This window comes from Pelobates fuscus, chromosome 11, assembly GCF_036172605.1.
Source record: "Pelobates fuscus isolate aPelFus1 chromosome 11, aPelFus1.pri, whole genome shotgun sequence".
In the NCBI taxonomy this organism is placed as follows: Eukaryota; Metazoa; Chordata; class Amphibia; order Anura; family Pelobatidae; genus Pelobates; species Pelobates fuscus.
The window spans coordinates 89,260,747-89,281,200 of NC_086327.1; the positions used below are offsets into that span (position 1 = coordinate 89,260,747).

Consider the following 20,454-nt stretch of genomic DNA (forward strand, 5'->3'; position numbering starts at 1 on the left):
GGCTGTGCGCAGCGTAATGATGGGGGCCGGGGGGTGACACATGACACCGGACGTCATGGCACCCCCCTAGTCAGTGGCACCCGGGGCGGGCCGCCCCCCCCGCCCCCCCTTAGTACGCCACTGACAATGAGAAATAATACCTCAATGTCCCTGTTTTGTTTTCTAGTGGATTTTACAATGCTATTCTTTATTTTAAGTTATGAAAGGTTCCCTCTAATTAAATTATAAAATGCCAAAATTAGTTATTTTCTGCCCAGTTTCTTAAACTCTTGGCAATTAAGATTACCAAAGCTAAATGATGAGATATTATAAAACCAGCAGGCTTATCTTTTGTAATGAATACAGGTTCATGAATAAAAGTCCAATGTATCAATAAGAATATTAGTGAGAAACAAGCCCTGTACCAATCCTATTACCAATCCTAATATATCCATATTCATATATCATCCTTATATGGATTTAATAAAGTTGTGAATCATACATTTTTTACGTTTTCTCATTCCAATTTTGGACTAGTACTTTAATAAGGGTAATAGGATTGGTACTGGGCTTGTTTCTCACTAGTTTGTGCTAATCTTCTTATTAATGTCAATGTTGGGTTATGCCCTAATTACCCCACATCCATTACGGACTCGGTGTTAGATTCTCTTTCATCGTATTTGTATACTTATCAAAAGTTCATTGTATATTGACCTAAAATAATGAGTGCTGGAATTGTGAGTAGCGCAGTGGCATGTTAATGGTTAAATACATACATCCTATTTCCTCAATTTAATGGAAATCCATTACATATTTATTTAAGGTATATAACAAAAGCCTAGATCACCGGAGGACTGCTATGTTTGTCTTTTACCCAGAGGTACAATAAACATATTATTACTATCAATAATTAATGTTGTTAACTTAAAGTAGCATTTGAAGTTGTTTTTTTACACAATATTAAAACCCCTTTTATTATTTTTAAGTGACTCTATTAAAGTATACTAGTTTTTACATAAAAATATTTATAAAAATATTAATACCCATTCGCACTGTTATCGTTTTTGAAAGCACATTAATGAGCAATGGGGATTTAAGTCATACAAAAAAGTGGACAACGCATTTTACAGTTTAAAGATATGAATGATCCTTATGATTTGTAAAACTCACGTTCCCCTTTTAATTTTTATTAGAGAGAATTAAACACCTTTTTTCACTTTGTCCCATCTTTTTTTTAAATAATAGATATATATATATATATATAATCCATTTAGCACTTTCATGTAAGAATATTTTTTGCCTTTTAATTCCACAATATACACCTGATGTATAGTATTCATATTTAGACTTAGAGATTCCTTTTCAGTCTGAACTGTAAATTGTTCGAATATGGTCTAATCGGGGTGATCAGTCGAATTCCCAAACTCCAAGCCGAAATGTACCTGAACAATGAACCAAATGAGCGGTGCATTGGCTAAACATGTTCGTTTTATATTGTGATTCTGAATTTTATACGTAGCGTGAAACAAAAAAGATGATTGATAGGGAAAAAAGATGATTGATGTTTAGGGGACACTCATAAAATGTTGATTTTATTCCCAGTGATAATGTGAGAAGTGAGGGAACAAAAGTGGGACCAGTAATACTATATTTATATATTTACTAAAGATATAATATATAAATACAGTTGTTTTTTTTAGCTGCTCGGTGTACTGCAAAAATTATACATAATATTATATCAGGATTCAAAAGTCCCACTCTCCACTAGCCATTGGCAAGTAGAAATTGACCCCAATGAGTGTGGCATGAACCCTCCAGGCTTGCAGTGGTGAGTACATTTTAAGACTTGGATATTGGTGTACAACTTGACATGTTAAGCCCTTATTATATATATTGAGCTTCTAGAAAAAAATTTCTATTTTTGGGTAAAATGGTTCAGCTTTTTTAAAGTCTTCCTTTCTCCTCTTTTTCTAAGCACCACATTTCAATTTTGCTGGCAGAATAACATGTTTTGTTTCTTGAGAAAATCTATAAATTTAATTTCAATGATCTTATGCTTCAGGAGCAATTTTCCTTTATTCTAAATTTACAAATCTCTAGTAATTTGTCATTATTAATTATTTACCACGTATTTGCTAATAGTAACTGCAATAAAGATTTACTATGCATTGCTAAGAAGGTGATCCATTAGAAAGCATGCTCTATTTCTTTCTGCCAAGGAACCTTGACTCCACACTAATAAATGACAAATGATATATTTGAAATACTTCTATATTTGATATTTCCTGCACTTATTTTAACCATTTGGGGACAGGAAAATGTACTTTTTAGTAATTAAATACCATAGGCATGATTGATTTGAGAGTAAATTTGCCAGAGCCCTTTTTGCAAATACACACGTCGTTCTATTAACTCCTTTTGGTATATTTATAAAAAAATGTAATATCAAATAAGTTTGCTTAAGTTTTGATAAAACAAACAAGTCTGATAAATTTTCAACTTAGCAATTTTGATCTAAATATGACATATTCATTGTTAAGTGATTAGCCCTTGAGTGTCAGAGACATGTCCAAGCATGGACTACTTTGTCTCAGTATTTTTCCTCCACTTAACACTTCTTGACACTGGGCAAGTGTCAATCCAGTGATGGCAGCAAGGAACCGGCTCAGTCTACAGAGGTCCCTGCGGGATCCTTCATTGACCTCTTGCGCAACTGTTCAGCTGTGATGTCAGCTCCTGGTGCTTCACAGAAGAGGACCCGCTGGAAGAAGATGGCGACACCCTTAAGGGACAGATTCATATAAGTAGAACTCACTATTCCCTGCCCCCCAACCACCGGGCCACCAGCGGTGATGTCACGATCAGGGGTCTTTGCAAAATCTGCACAATCCAGATGGTGACAGTGCGCTGTACTAATGTGCTGTATCAGTTTCTTTTTAAGTTGAGTACAATAAATTAATGTTTAAAATTAGTAAACCGATGGCTACAAACGTGAATTACAATGAAATATGATAATAGGAACACTCTAAGAATCATAAATATTACAGCCTGGTTAGTTTGTAATAGGGGTGTCCCGGGGCCTTCCCAGTGTAATTAGTCAAACTTTGAGAACAGCTAAACAGCATACCTGGTCCACAGAGTGCCCACACCACCTTCTCTTCTGGCAGAATCTGCATTCAGCCAATGAATGCAGCCCAGCAGAGCTAGTCATTATAGTGCTTTGAGAGTTCCTTTTCAGTATTGCCATCTAAATGTTTTGTCAGCGATCATTGTTTAATTTTGTGCTAACAGTATCAATAAAATAACATAATGATCTCTTGTTATTGCTCACCACCCGTCTTCTAAAAGCTAATAAATATCTATTCATGTTAGATATTGATGGCTGATATGTGTGGTTAAATTCCCGAAGGATGCTTGATGCCAGGATTAATAAAATTGTCAATGTGTCAGTTTATCCGTGTCTCCAGGAGACACAGTCTATGTTTTGTATAGATTATCCTCTGTTTGTATTTAAACCTTACAATGAACGATATAACTGTGCAAATATTAGTTATCCTTAAAACAATTATACTACTGAGAACCTTACTGCCTCTTTATAAAAATGCATTCAGCTGCAATCATTTTAAGCAACCATCCTTTAATCATCCTATAGACTGTAAGCTCATTTGAGCAGGGTCCTCTTCAACCTATTGTTCCTGTAAGTTTTCTTGTAATTGTCCTATTTATTGTTACATCCCCCCTCTCAAAATATTGTAAAGCGCTACGGAATCTGTTGGCGCTATATAAATGGCAATAATAATAATAATAATAATCATTCATTATATGGGCCTTTGGAAAAAAAACTAAAATATTTTTGTCTTGTTAGAGGTTTGCCGTTGAATTTTCCACTGAGCATAAAGATGTCTATTCACTAAACAATGAATTGTGTAGAATTGACAAATGAATAGCAACGTTTTGCTAAACTTAAACAAGGACTAAAATGTTTATTTTCTTGTCAGCTCTCAAGATCTCCTTAAAACTTTTTCTTTGTGTTACAATTTAGTTTCTCTGTTTTTTGGTCTGTCTTTTGCAATCTCGATCTCAATACTCAAATAAAATGTACGAAAAGGAAAAGATAGCCTTAAGCAGTGTATATGGTATATTGTACCTCATATCACCACGAGATCACCATGGGGTCATAGCCCCTAAAAACTGTAGTTGCTGAGATTGACTGATTCTGTAAATGTAACATCATTGATATTTTATATTATTAAAAAACAAAACAACAACAAAAAACAACTCAGGTCCAATTTTCAAAGTTCATGCATGAATGTTTTTTCTCGTACAAAATAACATTTTTGAATCAATATAAACAATATTAAATAAATATTGTTTTTCCTCTTTCCATTTCCCAGGCTAATTAATCTTTCTAATTTTTATCGAGAAGCAGTTCCCTTTGTGTTTGCACGCGGTTTTAGCCATAATGACATTTTTGCATGGGTAATGAGTTCCGTTGAGCTATACACATAACCTCAAACAAAATCCATTATTGGTTCACCTAATGTCATGATTTATGGAGCCAGGCCAATGTCCCATTAACAGCTTAGATAATAGAAAGCAGTGTCTCGAGCACGTTCTACCTTTGGGTCATTTGAGAAGGTGCCCAGAAACCCATGCTATAGTTTAACACAGACTTTCTTATTGCTACATAAATCAAATATTTCTACTGGGAAATACAATTTAAGAAATACAAAATAAAATATGAAAACCATACAGAAGTAAGAGATGTATTGTCATAAGTCAGACTTAAAAAATAAAAATGCAGATGTAGAATAGCAATGCTGTGTTTTTAATAATAAATGCATCATACACTAGATTTTAAGGTTTACTAATACAAGGTACACTTACACTGTACAACACTGTACAACTATGCTTTAATTTTATTGAATGGTTAAAGGGACACTCCAAACACCTAAAGCTTGCAGAAGTGCGTTATGCGTGAATAGTGTGGTTTTTTTTTACAAGAAAAAGTGCTGCTTTCAATACATATTAGCACTTTTGTGAATCAATTTCAGTCAATCAGACAACCAATCCTATTACATCTTGGCAGTTAAAGGAACACTATAGGGCCAGGAACACAAACATGTATTCCTGACCCTATAGTGCTGAAAACACCATCTATCCCCCCTTCCCTCCCTTAATATACCCATTTTACCTTTACAGCAGTCTGCTGCTGCTGCCTCTGCCTCTGATCTGCCTGCTTGGCTGACATAATCAGAAGTAATCATCTCAGCCAATCACAATGCTTTTCCAAAGGGAAGCATTGAATTGGCTAAGACTACCAAGGCAGATGAGGGGCAGAGCCAGCACAAGCCAAACACAGCCCTGACCAATCTGCATCTCCTCATAGAGATGAATTGAATCAATGCATCTCCATGAGGAAAGTTTGGTGTCTCCATACAGAGGGTGGAGACACTGAATGGCAGTGCTGTACAGTGTGCAGCACTGCTCCAGGAAGCACAGCTAGTACCATCGGAGGAGTGATCGGTGGAGGTATCCCTAGGCTGTAATGTAAAACATTGCATTTTCTCTGAAAAGACAGTGTTTACTGAAAAAAGCCTGAAGGGAATGATTATACAGGGAGTGCAGAATTATTAGGCAAGTTGTATTTTTGAGGATTAATTTTATTATTGAACAACAACCATGTTCTCAATGAACCCAAAAAACTCATTAATATCAAAGCTGAATATTTTTGGAAGTAGTTTTTAGTTTGTTTTTAGTTTTAGCTATTTTAGGGGGATATCTGTGTGTGCAGGTGACTATTACTGTGCATAATTATTAGGCAACTTAACAAAAAACAAATATATACCCATTTCAATTATTTATTTTTACCAGTGAAACCAATATAACATCTCAACATTCACAAATATACATTTCTGACATTCAAAAACATAACAAAAACAAATCAGTGACCAATATAGCCACCTTTCTTTGCAAGGACACTCAAAAGCCTGCCATCCATGGATTCTGTCAGTGTTTTGATCTGTTCACCATCAACATTGCGTGCAGCAGCAACCACAGCCTCCCAGACACTTTTCAGAGAGGTGTACTGTTTTCCCTCCTTGTAAATCTCACATTTGATGATGGACCACAGGTTCTCAATGGGGTTCAGATCAGGTGAACAAGGAGGCCATGTCATTAGATTTTCTTCTTTTATACCCTTTCTTGCCAGCCACGCTGTGGAGTACTGGGACGCGTGTGATGGAGCATTGTCCTGCATGAAAATCATGTTTTTCTTGAAGGATGCAGACTTCTTCCTGTACCACTGCTTGAAGAAGGTGTCTTCCAGAAACTTGACTCCATCTTCAACCCGAAAAGGCCCCACAAGCTCATCTTTGATGATACCAGCCCAAACCAGTACTCCACCTCCACCTTGCTGGCGTCTGAGTCGGACTGGAGCTCTCTGCCCTTTACCAATCCAGCCACGGGCCCATCCATCTGGCCCATCAAGACTCACTCTCATTTCATCAGTCCATAAAACCTTAGAAAAATCAGTCTTGAGATATTTCATGGCCCAGTCTTGACGTTTCAGCTTGTGTGTCTTGTTCAGTGGTGGTCGTCTTTCAGCCTTTCTTACCTTGGCCATGTCTCTGAGTATTGCACACCTTGTGCTTTTGGGCACTCCAGTGATGTTGCAGCTCTGAAATATGGCCAAACTGGTGGCAAGTGGCATCTTGGCAGCTGCACGCTTGACTTTTCTCAGTTCATGGGCAGTTATTTTGCGCCTTGGTTTCTCCACACGCTTCTTGCGACCCTGTTGACTATTTTGAATGAAACGCTTGATTGTTCGATGATCACGCTTCAGAAGCTTTGCAATTTTAAGAGTGCTGCATCCCTCTGCAAGATATCTCACTATTTTTGACTTTTCTGAGCCTGTCAAGTCCTTCTTTTGACCCATTTTGCCAAAGGAAAGGAAGTTGCCTAATAATTATGCACACCTGATATAGGGTGTTGATGTCATTAGACCACACCCCTTCTCATTACAGAGATGCACATCACCTAATATGCTTAATTGGTAGTAGGCTTTCAAGCCTATACAACTTGGAGTAAGACAACATGCATAAAGAGGATGATGTGGTCAAAATACTCATTTGCCTAATAATTCTGCACTCCCTGTACTAACCAGAAAAAAACACAATATAGTATCCTCCCCAAACCCCCTGCAACAGCTACAAAGGTAGTTTACTTACCTTTTCTCCCGCAAGGCGCGGTTTTCCCCACGGTTGCCTGGACGTTTGGCTGAGATCATTAATCTTTCTAATTGTAGCCAATCCAATGCTTTTCCATATAAAGGCATCGAGAGGCTAGTGAGCATGCTCAGCAAAATGCTGCAATGCGCCAATCAGTGAACAATGTGACAAGGTATCCAGACCACTTCATGTCAAGTTTGGGGGCCTATAGAGTTACTTTAATCATTAGGATATGACGCTTCTGTGTAGTTCACCATTTGTTACATTAAATTAGCTACAGCAAAAGTGAACTTTTTTGGAAGATGGCTTCTAATAAAACTGCCAGCTGTCTACCTTCAGAAACAAATTGCGGATTTTCTTTTGGGTCACATTTGCAGACAGCTTGTAATTCCGTCTCCCCACCTCCTCCCTTTTATTCTCAACCACTCAGTATTGGCTTTGGTAACCAATGTTAGGCAAAGACCAAAAACTGACTCTCTCAGCCTATCACTGATTTTCCATTGAGAGTAATAGTACTATAAGTTTTGGTATATTTACTCACTAAGGGTGGTTAATATTAGGCTGAATTCAACAGCTACACTTTCACCCTGGCACTGGTGTCCCAAGCTAGACTGTAAGATATGATAATGCCCACAGACTCCAGGCCCCATAACAACTTCAGAGATTAGAGAAAAAAGAAATGTCTTGTATCTAATTTTATTTATGTAGTTTTAAGCAACGTTTAGGTGGTAATTTTGTCTGGATGCACAAAGTAATGTAATGTGCCATGCATAGTTTAGTTTGGAGGACATTCTGAAATCATTTGCTCTATGTCCGTCCCCCTTTCCAGATTATTAGTTATCTCATTTTCTAAAATTAAAGGTTTTCTTACCTGGACAATAGCAGCGCAAGACACCAGGTTGTATTAGAGATGCAGGAACTGATATCTGATCGAACAGACAGCTATAGTTACTGCTGGCTTCTTGCCATGGCCCCGTAATTAAGACTTTTACTCCTCCCTGGAAAAAAAAAAATCACAGAAGTAAATTATATTTGTAGAAATAATTCTCACCAGCTTATCGGTGCAAAGGATTCTGGGTACATAATACAAGCAGTGGGCTAAGTAGCGATAAAAAATTGCTACAAGGTACACAATTCAATTCACAGGCTTTAGAACAACTCAAAAACATGTTTTTCTTACTAGAGTGAACATCCTCCAATGTATAGGACCGGAGGACATCTCCTTCAGCTGCAAGAGATGGTCTGCAGTCATTACATTAAATCAGGAAAATAAAAGCGACATATTAAAAAGCATTTTTTTTTCAAATATATTAACCCCTTTGTTTATTTATGTTACTAACGCTGAAGGAATTCTACATAAAATGTTTTATAAATGTACTTTTTTACTTAGAACAAACATTAGCTGAGCTCTCCAGCAGTTAAACAAAGAAACGTTTTATTTGTTATGTACCTTTTTTTGTCAGATGGTATGGCAGGCAAATTGCAATGTTAAAGGACCACTATAGTCACCTAGCCCACTTTACCTAAATGAAGGGGTTTCATACCTCCAAACATTGCTACTCTAGAAATCAAGACTAGTGTGTGGAGTCCTGGGGGCATTACCAGTGATGCAACGGGTTGAGGCTACCCAGAAATGAGGTAGTCTTGTCCAAAAGAGGGTGGATCAGTCCAAAAAATTGGTGAGTCGGCCACTTAACAGGCATCCTGGTTGGCTCCCGAGCTATCAGGACCATACAGGTAGCACTGCTAAAGTACTCCATACATTGTCCTAGCGCGTCTAATAAAGTGCTTGTGCAGTGCTGCCTAGGACAGTTCCCTGGTGTCTCCAGATACAGTACACCAGGGAACTAAAGTGGGATAGTGGGACAGCACCCCAAAATCGTGATTGTCCTGTCAAAAGCCCTAAACAAGACTTCTGCCTATGATCTTCTCCTGTATTATGTTCACAACCTGTCCTTCTATAGTGCAGCCATTCTTATGGAATGACCTGTTGAGCCCCATGAGAAGTTTTTTAGTTTCTAGTCTTCTAGAAAAAAAACGAAATTAAAATCCACAGATATATTTCTTTAGGGTATATTAACTTACCAAGTGATTATTCTCAAAAAAATTATTATGCCCGTGCTGCTTCAAATAATATGCCTTTCACAATCGGCTCTAACCCTTATCACACCTATATAATCTACAATAGACTTGGGCATTTGTTTTTGGACGAACATGTTTTCGGACAAAAGGGCACGCTTATCATGCTGCAAAACATTCGTTTATTTTAAAAATTAATATCTGATCATGCAAAAAAATACAGCATTTAATGAGTCCAAAACCCATCAAATTACTTAAAGTAGTATAAGTGCCTAGCGTGTCCCTTTAAGTCAACAATAGTTGCGTATAGAGATACAGTTAGTCCACAAATCTAGATATCCTTCTGCATACATCAGAGTCATGAGAGTAATTATGCCATACTTTATTTAGACAGTAACCTAATTTCAACAGGGCTCTTGTCACTCCTTGCTCTAGGAATGCCAATATAGCTTGTAATTAATTACTTGTATATTTTGTGTTTTATTTATATTTTTTGAGAGGCTTGTAGTTTTTTTACTATAACAATTTACTATTTTGGTGCTTTATGAATAAAAAAATAAAACAAAAAACCCCAATGCTAATAATTTGTATATCAAAAGAAAATATTAACAGGGCACAGTGTGACATTAGTATGAATTAGCATATTTCTGAGCTGAATGTGATTGTTCCAACCCCCCACCCTCTAATGACATTCATGCACTATTTATTTGTCACAGAAGCTCTTCATTTATCTGAATGGAAACGAGGAAATGTTTTAAATAAATGGTTGAAAGTCTGTTCTTGTTTTTGTTATTTAAAGTATGTTAAACCAATGCTCATGTGAATGTTATCATTAAAACAATTGCTTCCACATATGAAGTTTTTTTAAGAGATCTTACAATAGATTTTTTTTTTTTATCTAAAGAAGATTGGAAACACAAATTTAATTAACTACACGGCAAAAAGCTTGAAAACAAAAATTCAGTTGACCACACTTCCCAAGTTCGGCTAATCAAGGGGTAAGATTTCTTCTAATATTCATCCCAATATCAAAATTTTAACGAATGCAACATGGTCATGGTAAAAAGATACCCATGATGAACCTTACTCATTTTTATCAGATCCTACGATTTCTCTATCCACAAAACACAACACTGTATTCTTATTGACAATGGTCATGTGTTTGTACTTGGAATATAGGGGATTGGGATGTCAGTTTCCTTGTTGAATGGCAATGTGCGTCTAATCGTGGCAGCAATTAAACAAAAACAAAACTATGGTGAAATTCTGTTAAGTTAGCTCATGATTTATATTATGTATACTTTCACTGGTATTGGTAGGTAGTTCCATGTAAAAAGCCTGAAAGTTAAATTCCAGCTCCAGTAAAATAAATCTAAATAATTAGGCAGCACAATATGTAACATTGTGCACTCACACTTTCAAGAGCTATAGAAATAGCTCTGTAGTATGTGCTCTGTGCGTCACTTCACAAGATCCACTCAAGAAACCTAACCAACTCATCAAGAATGAGTAGAGGTTCCATTGGCCACCAAAAGGCCGACAGTAGGAACATAAAAAGGATCTGGTTGTGGAGGGGATAATGTTCATGTTCTTGACTATATTTTAATCTAAATGGCACTCATATGTACTGTTTTCCTTGTCATACCACATTGCACCCCTGTACCATCAGTTATTGCTGGCACAGGTTAGTGACAAGTAGAATCACAGAATCACCATTAACACTAGAACACAAGGATGCAAAGTGCATATGTGTTATGTCTTACTAAGCATACTGTTATAGATAATTCTCTGTGATCACTGCAGAAAGTTGGAAAAACAAGATATTTCAGTTTAACTATAAATGAGTAGTTCTGTACTTACTATTGACATACAAGCCTGAGTAACAGACATTGATAAAAAAAAGAGGAGGAGCTAAGGGAACTATATAGAGAATTTCAAAGATTAAACATATTCAGGATTATTCGATATACTCCAATTGTTCACAAGTTATATCTGAATGACAAAATCAGGCAAAAACTCAGAGTTTTGCGAATAACCTTGAGGGAAGTCTAGAAACAATTAGGCATTGGTTGAAAAAAACAACAACTATTTCCTTGTGCTAACTGCAAAGCCAATGACTTACAATAATGTGAAGAGACATACTAAAAATGTATACAAAATGTCTAGAAAATTATTATTGACATGGATAAAATAGAGGGTAATTTAGGGAATCATTTTATTAAACCATGCAATAATTACGCTACACCTGCTTGCCTGAAGTGAACACATGAATAGATAGATGTTAGTTAACTAAGGGGATAATGACACCCAGTGTTCACTTCACAGACTGCAGTTGTATCCTGGTTTATAGGATATGGCACTCTGTTTTTTCAAGAGATAATTCGAAGGATCAGAATTACTAGTATGCTGTATCTACAATGTTGTTTATTTCAGATTGTTTTTTTTTGGGAGGGGGATTGGGGACCAGCTTGGGAGGTAATTTAAATATATCTTATACAATTTTATTTAAATGTTTTTTACATTAACACTAAATATTTTCTTGTTGTTTGCAAACTTAATTTTAAACAATATTTTACAGTTATAAGGCAGGAAAAAAATATTATGATAGGACAATTTACAAGTAAGCCTTAATTTTAGATAGTCCAATAGTGGCCACCTGTGCCATTAATCAGATCTCAACCATGTTAACAGTTGTTTTGTAACTATAGGAGATACAAAAGTGCTTTTGCAACCATCCATGAATCTCTACAATCCCACCATCAACCTCCCTCATATTTCGGCATCCTAGAAAGAGGAGTGAAAAATGTCTGTTTCTATGAGGAGCATTGGATTGGTCAATAGGATGAATAACTGTGCACGTTTCACTTTTTTTTTTTTTATTCTTTATTTTGACGTGCATATAGTTAAAGCCATTACATATGAGATCATCATGCCCCAAGAGCATATGTTCCCGTTTTAACAGTAAACTGCGAATTACAAAGACATCGCATGACAACACAATGCACATTTTAGAGTATGCGATATAGACTAGTTGAGTAAGTTCAAGGTTGTAATTATTAAGGTGGAAATGAAAGACACGTCTCAGTAAGACAAAACTATTACTAGACATTAGGTAAAATATAATAAAATAACATCTTCATATTTATATCTGCCTGTAGATCAGGTTGTCTTTTAGGTTAAGTCGACTATGTCAGAGTGAGCAGCAGGCCACTACGTGTGTGATAAGGTACAGTGCGTGTACATATGCATAGCTTGTTTTTAGCGGAGTGTATGGGTGAGTTTCATGGGGTGAGGCTGAACTTAAGTGACTATTCCTGTCTGTGAACCCTGTGGGGTAAGTAGCACCGCATTAGCATCAGTAATACAGGTAGAGTCAGCATCGGCCCATTGAAAGGGCTTGTTAGAGTCACTTTTGGGATAGTTCAACAGAACCCAAGAGGAGAAAAACCAAAAAACAACAAAAAAAAGGCAACTAGAAAAGAGAGGACAACAAGTGGTGTCGGTTTCTGGAGAACTTGCATTGTCCCGGTTAATCCTCCTGTGGCCTCTCGGGACTCCGGAGCCTCGGTAAAGTGTGGGCCGTGTGGGTAAGAGAGTCTCTTTATGGGGGTCCTCCCTCCCTTTCAGGTGTGTGTCTCTCGTAGTTTTGCTTCCTCGGTTCTGCTTCGCGTTGATGTTCGCCGGTTTCTGGACCCCTGTGGTGGGCTGCTCCGGGGGGGTCGGTGCTTGCGTTAGGAGACCATTTAGGAACTTCGTATGATCTCCAGTGGCCGCCAGGGTGTGGATTGCGTCCCCCTGTGATACCACCAGTGTTCCCGACAGCCCCCAGCGGTATTTGATGCCCTGATCTCGGAGGGCCCGGGTGATAGGCGCGAACTTGCGCCGTTCAAGGAGAACCACGAAAGGTAGGTCTTCGTAAATAGATATCCTATTGTTGGCGACCACCAGGTTTGGGCTTTGTCTTGATCGTGCCATGACAGCTGTTTTCACTGTAATGTCTCTCGAGACCACTATAATGTCGCGGGGTGCGTCCGCGGGTGCTGTGGGGGCCTTCCGGACCCTGAAGGCCGACGTCAGTGGTGGCCGGTCGCCTTCCGTCCGGACTCCCAGTGTTTGCAGGACTTCGGTGGCAAAAATCAGGGCTTCTTGTCCTACTGTTTCCGGGGCCCCTCGGATTCTGAAGTTTTTTCTCCGGTGGCGCGTTTCCAGGGAGGTCACCGTGCGAGAGAGGTGTTGCACTTGTTGGGTGAGGGCAGTGATCTGAGAGTCGGTGTCATCAACCCTCTTCCCTCTCTCTTCTTCTCGGGCCTCTATTGCACTCATGCGGCGGTTAAGGCCTCCTATTTCCACTTGGACCCCTGCGAGGTCCGCCTTCCACACCGCTCTCAGGTCCTGCAAGAGATTCTTTATGTCTCCCTTAGTGGACGGCGATTGATCAGAGTCCGAGTCCGCTCTCTGGTGCACTCCGTTGTGGGTCTGTTGTGAGTGAGTTGCCTCATCCTCCCCTGAGTGCTCCGATTCACTCGAGCCGCTTGGCTCCGCGGGCGCCATTGTTGTTTGGGTTTGCCGCGGCGGCCTGCAGAAGGACAGCCTGATGTCAGCGTGTGTCTGACCCTCGCCAGAGCCGCTTTTCGGTGCTTTCTGCCCATTGCACTCCGAGGGGTGTTCTGAGTGAGTAGGATGTAAATATTTGAGCTCTGTTGCGGTATAAAAAGTCTATTTTTAGGCCTCAGGAGCGGGAGCTCTGCAAGTGTGCGACCGCTCAGTAGCTCAGCTAGCCACGCCCCCACGTTTCACTTTTTAACATAAATCCAAATACAAATATATAGTTACTAGTCGACATGCATTTGGTTTCCAGATTGCCATTCATCTGAATTTGGGGCAATTGGATAAGATTATGGAATAGAGCAGAATCTGTTTTTTTTTTTTTTTTATGGAGATAAAAAAAAAATAAGCAGTTTAGTTTGACGTGATGGACAAAAGATTTGCCAAATGATATGGGCTGAATGACATGTCCAGTCCAATCAAGAAGTTGAAAAAAGATGGATTGATTAGGAGGCAGCCACTAAATGCTGATTTTAATTATAGATAACGTTAGAAGTAACCAATAGAGGGGAAAAAAAGGAGGAGCAGCAAAAATATATTCTTCAAAGTAGGATTCTTCTAAAAGACACTTTGACTGCAATTGAGGGAAAAAGACCTGCAGGGAGCCTGATTCATTAATCCTACTGTGAAACTGGCTAGGTTTAGGTTACTGCTGTACCTTCCTAGCTGCTAGAAGTTTCACTTACAGCAACTTTGAATAAAAGATAGTCTTGGTTATTGATCCTAGTGTCCTAGTGTCAGGCTGGTTGGGGTTCCGATGTGTCTAGCCATTGCCAGTTGCAGTTTTACATGCACAGGGCATTTTACATTGATCCACTGATTCAAAGTGTGGCAACTTTTTTTAAAAAAACAACTGATTTAGAAATAATTTTAGTTTGGATGTGTTCAGTTCAGAGTGTGCTGTGCAAGCGTGTGAACAATGAGCAATGCACTTTGTGCAGTGTAAGGTTTCTTAAAGTCAAACACAATAATGTTACAGTAGTAAATCCACCAAGCAGCAACCCAATTTCCAACACAAACATCTATTTTTGCTAATAAAGTGTTTACACAATATACACAACCCCTTAAGGACACATGACAGAAATATTCCGTCATGATTCCCTTTTATTCCAGAAGTTGTGTCCTTAAGGGGTTAATATTCTAAATCTAGAGGACTGTATAGAGGTAGATGCAACACCAACAAGCTGCTCACAGATGACTGCAATGGCAATAGATGTGGATAGCAAGGATGGGTACAAAAATGGACAACACCAATCTTGCTATGTTTCCGTTTTTGCACTTATCACTTATCAGTTCAAGTTCCACTGTTTTTATTAGCAAACAGCAGCTCCTTCCTGTAGAAGACTTAACAGCCACCACAGTCCACACAGAGGACAGTAAATGCATCATCTCTAGTATTGCTTCATTGAGGGTAGAACATTCATCATCTGGTCCTATATCTCCAGTGTCTTCCAGTGCAAGTGGTGAAGTTTCAAGATGGTGCAGTGCTAAATTCCAGCCCTGGAAACTGACTCTACCCCTTTTCTCTGGAAAGCCCTACTTCCCTAACTTCTCATCTACTAGATTCATATAAAATATTAAAATAGTTGTTAAAATTAAAAAAACAATAATATTTGAGTTCCAGAGATATGACTAGCACACAGCAATGCAAGTGGCACTGCAAGGGGTAATGACATATAATTATGTATTATTCATTATGCAGGAAAATTTATGAGTTACATTATTCCTGCTCTAATGCAATAAATATGTGTAGTAGGGTATATCTATATTAAGCAATATCCCATTTGCTCTCCACTTGTGAGTATACCTCCATCTTTTATCATTTTATTTTATATCATCCAGAGAGCACTCTTTTGTGTTTCTATCCTCTTTTTTATATATCACCAACTATTCAAATACTGACCCACTGCCATTGGAAATGAGATATACCCTACTACCTCTGGAGACCCCCTTTTGAGGACATCCAAGGACCATCTACATATCCATAGACAGGGATTATACCATCCAGGCGCCCTTATCTGGAGCTGAGTATAAGCTCTAGAAAATGGTATGTGCAATTCCTTTCCCTTCATTTACTATCACTTAAGATCCCAACATACTACACTATATTCGTGTCTTTTTCTTTCCCTCCTCCATATCGCACTGCTCTTAGTACTCCAATGGCTTAGCCAACGTTTAATAGGTTGAACTCCCGATCTCTTGGTGTTAAATCCTGGCACACAGTTTAGATAGAGGGGGAAAAAGCTGGGTTTGATTCAGATGTTTTAATTTGGGTGGTCAGCCAAAGTTCTAAAATTCGAGCGCATACACACACACGTACACACATGCACACACTATTTTTAAAATATGCTATTGATTTTCTTCTGTTTTCTGTTTATATTTCACACTTTGTGTTATAAGTAATTAATTTTATATTTTTTATTTCATTTACTTCCTATTGTTTCGTAAAATATGTGAAACTTTGTACAACCCTCTACAAAGCTAATGCAAATGTATGTAAGTATCGGGCTAAACAAATCTGAATCAAAGGCATTACCTCCTAACATAGTTTTATCTAATTATATATACACAAGATGTGTTGATAACATATATATATTTGTCACATTACCTACTTCAGTTTCTCTTCTTAAGAATAGGATGCACAAAAAACCTGCAATTCAACAGTGTTACATAACAGTCATTTCGGAAACAAAATGACAAAAGTTACCATGGGGCTTCACTGTGAGAGATGACAGGGACAAAAGTGTCACATAGAGAGTGATATATAATCACCATCTGCTATTCTGATAAACAAACACTAATGCCAATCATAACTGGAAGGGGACTGAGATGACAGCTTTGCTCGAATTTTCCTGAGGAACATTTGTTGCAATGAAGTAAATATAAATTGTTCCCTTAAAGGAACACTTTAGCAGCACGTATTCCGCCGAACTTTTCAGAACACTTTTCTTAACAAATTCCTTAGGTGGGCCCCTCTTAATTTTAGAGGCCTATCGGTATGTCGGTTTCGGCACACCCCAACTGACTTACATACCCCAATCGACTTACATATTTTACTTATGTGCAATTTATTTGTTAAACTTACAGCTTACAGCCTTTGGAGTCCCAACCACAAATATATATATATATATATATATATATATATATATATATATATATATATTGTAGAAGATAAAAAAACTTATTGAACAATAATGGCAAACACTATAAATATATTTACATAATTTGGAAATAGTGAAAATCGTGTCAGGTTGACCACAGGTCCATACTCTTTGGGTGGTGGCAGTGATGTAATTTGCGTCACTGGCTTGCCTCCATTTACTACACCCACTGTGAGAGCAAATGTTGGGGGATATGCTATATTGGAATTTGTCTCTGAAGAATTGCCAAAGCCCATTTTGAACTGTCAAATCACTATTAAAGAGACACTGTTACTGTTCAGGTTTTAAATTAATCATTTTCTGTTCCTCTACTTCCCCTTTATTTTCATATTTCTAATTCACCTTTTTTTAGTTATACAATTATAAATTACAAAGCTTCAGTCATATTTCATACTTTTGCCACAATACAACAAACATGTATGTATAAGAAGAACATTACGTTCCCCTTTATGATAGCTGAGGTAGAAGTTGTGGTTTAGGCTGCCGGAAAATCACTTAGTTTGACAAAAATGTAGAGGAACTGCACTAATAGCCGTCTTTCACCACAAACATTATGATACGCTGAAATGTTTACGCTGATTATAGCTTCCCTTGAATGTATATGCAACATATCAAAAGTGTATTTTTATGACAGTCTGCCTAGATGGTATGCATGTGTATACAAAGAGCAGAGTAAAATGTAGCGTGTATCACAGAGCTCCACATATTATGGACTTGTTGCTCATTAATAATATAATCAGGGCCATCTTTAATAATGATTGGACCCTGAGCAGGCATTTGTTTGGGCCCCCTGGACCACGCCTTCCTCTCACACTCCCTGCATCCACCCCAACGCAGTGGTGGAGCTAAAGCAGAAAGAGCCCTGGTGCATGAATTTTATTGGGCCCCCCAATTGCAAGGTTGGACAAAAGGTAGAACCCTATCTGTCATGCAATTCCTGCAATGCTTTGACAGCTGGGGCTCTACCAATTTCCCATGTTTGAAGGGTTGTATTAAAGGACTGACAAAGAGGCAGATCAGGGGCAGAGCCAGCATGATTCAAACACAGCCCTGGCCAATCAGCTTCTCCTCATAGAGATTAATTGAATCAATTAATCTCTATGAGGAAAGTTCAGTGTCTGCATGCAGAGGGAGGAGATACTGAATGTTTGGATGCATTTTAGGCAGCCATGACCCAGGAAGGATCTCTAACAGCCATCTGAGGAGTGTCCAGTGAAGTTATCACTAGGCTGTAATGTAAACACTGCATGTTCTCTGAAAAGACAGTGTTTACAGCAAAAAGCCTGAAAGTAATGATTCTACTCACCAGAACAAATTCAATGAGCTGTAGTTGTTCTGGTGACTATAGTGTCCCTTTAAGTATTGAGCCGTGTTTGTGTGTTTGAATATAAGCATGTGTTTGTATGGAGTATGTTTGTGTGAATGCATTTGTATGTGGTGTTGAAGCTTAAATGCAGGAGTGTGTGTGTATGTAATGGTAAAGTTTGAATGGAGGGGTGTATTTGTATTTAATGTTGGTGCTCAGACGCACAGATACACACACTGACACACATGCAGATACACAGATACACACACTGACAACATACAAGTACACAGGCACATACACTGCCAGACATACTGACACACACACACACAGATATACTGACACACACACACACAAACACACACTCCCATACTGCTGAAAAGCAAGGGGCCCGTTCGCGCTGTTAAAGGGCCACAGCGACCGACCTGGCCCCTTCTGATACAAGCCCACTGGATGGCCCTACATGCATGGGCCACCCGGTGGGACTGCTTAGAGGATGGGGGAAAAAATAGTTGTGAGCAGCGGGGCCCTGTTTGCCCCGCATTAAAGACAGCCATGAATATACTTACGTAGTGTTTAAATTGACCTGGAATGTCCTGAAATAGCACCACTGCTGGTCACACCTCTAACCTCACCTCAAAAACAAAAGGTTCTATCTTTAGCTACTTTTACATTTGGGTTGGTCTGGTGCTGGTGACTTCTGATTCAGGTTTGCAGAACACAACGGTAGAGAATAAAGCTCAAAACCAAAGTGTAACCAAGATGTGTGCATAGGCCAGCTGTCCTAGATTAAGTCATAAGAATGTGCACCAAGTGGAGAGATGGTACACCGATGAGCAGAAATAATTTGATATTAGTATAATAGTATAAGGATGGTCTGGTTCGGGAAATGATAGAAATTCACTTTGTAAATCTTAACATTTCTCATGTTAGCTTACAGAAGCTTTAAAAAGGAGTCTAGGCACCATTAGCACTAAATGCCACTGGTGCTGCTAAGCTGCAGGCATTGAGCATTTTGCATGAAACCAGGGGTATTTGAGGCACCCAAAGTGATGGTTAGCGTCTGCAAGCTAATGGCACCATAACCACTAAATCTGCATGTAGTTTGATTAATAAACTGTGCATTTAAATAATATGGAAGCAACAGTACTATATGATGTAACTAGATGAAAAGTTGTTTTAAGCATGTCCATGATTATCACAACCATCATAAGAGCATCCCATTAGACAAGCACAGGGATCTTGGCGTAGAATTTACCTATGCACAAAAGTAGAGTTTCTCAATCGGTTTCTAGCCAAGTACCATCAGTAACAGATAGCTCACATCAGATCAACGGTATATTATTTTATTCAATAACTTACACTAATAGTAACTGATCTCTGCCTAATATCATTGACATGTGATAAAGCATAGTGCTAATAAACTTTTCAAAAATATCTCATGTAATTATCTCTTACATTATATGATAAAGAATGAAAAGACTTTCTTCTCAACATAACATTTTACAACGCATCCATTTTTAGTGTGGCGATGGCCAACTTGGCAATGTCAGATGTTTGTGGACTAAATTTCCCATGATGCTTGACATGTTGATCACAAAGGCTGGCTGAGCATCATGGGAAGTGGAATTCACAAATATGCAGCAAGCCAAGATTTTACCATACAGGTTCCAGCTTCTGGGCTCAAATTGAAGACTGCTACAAGCCTGTCACATTTTATTTACTTCATATTCAATACACGTATGTTATCCCCCAATGTTGCTGTCTTTATCACATATTAGTGTAGGTCCTAAAGCTAGATTTCCCAGCACCCTCCATGCTTCACTGCAGCGGTGGCTGTGCGTTAATGACTTATGCTTCTTCAGGCGTTCGTGTTTTAATGAATGTTTATTACAACAAGCCAGTTATAATTGCAGCAGGAAATGGAAATAACTAGGAAGGAATCTGCGTGCAGTAAATAAATTATTCAGCAAAATACTGACTCAAAGACAGCATGCCAGTTACAAGAACTAAAACATTTGCATAGAATTCTTCCTTATTTTCACAATATATGCTGAATGGGTGCTTTGTAAAATAGTTCTCTGGGGTTGAAGAAATT

At 38.4% G+C, this 20,454-nt stretch overlaps 1 protein-coding gene across 1 annotated transcript in view; it reads right to left on the reverse strand.

Moving 5' to 3' along the window:
• Positions 1–20,454, reverse strand: part of CAMTA1 (calmodulin binding transcription activator 1) — a 1,539,661-nt gene that overhangs the window by 170,272 nt on the left and 1,348,935 nt on the right. Inside the window, exon 9 of the mRNA XM_063436496.1 lies at positions 8,080–8,206. Coding sequence (XP_063292566.1) covers positions 8,080–8,206 — 127 coding nt within the window. The remainder of the gene's footprint in view (positions 1–8,079; positions 8,207–20,454) is intronic.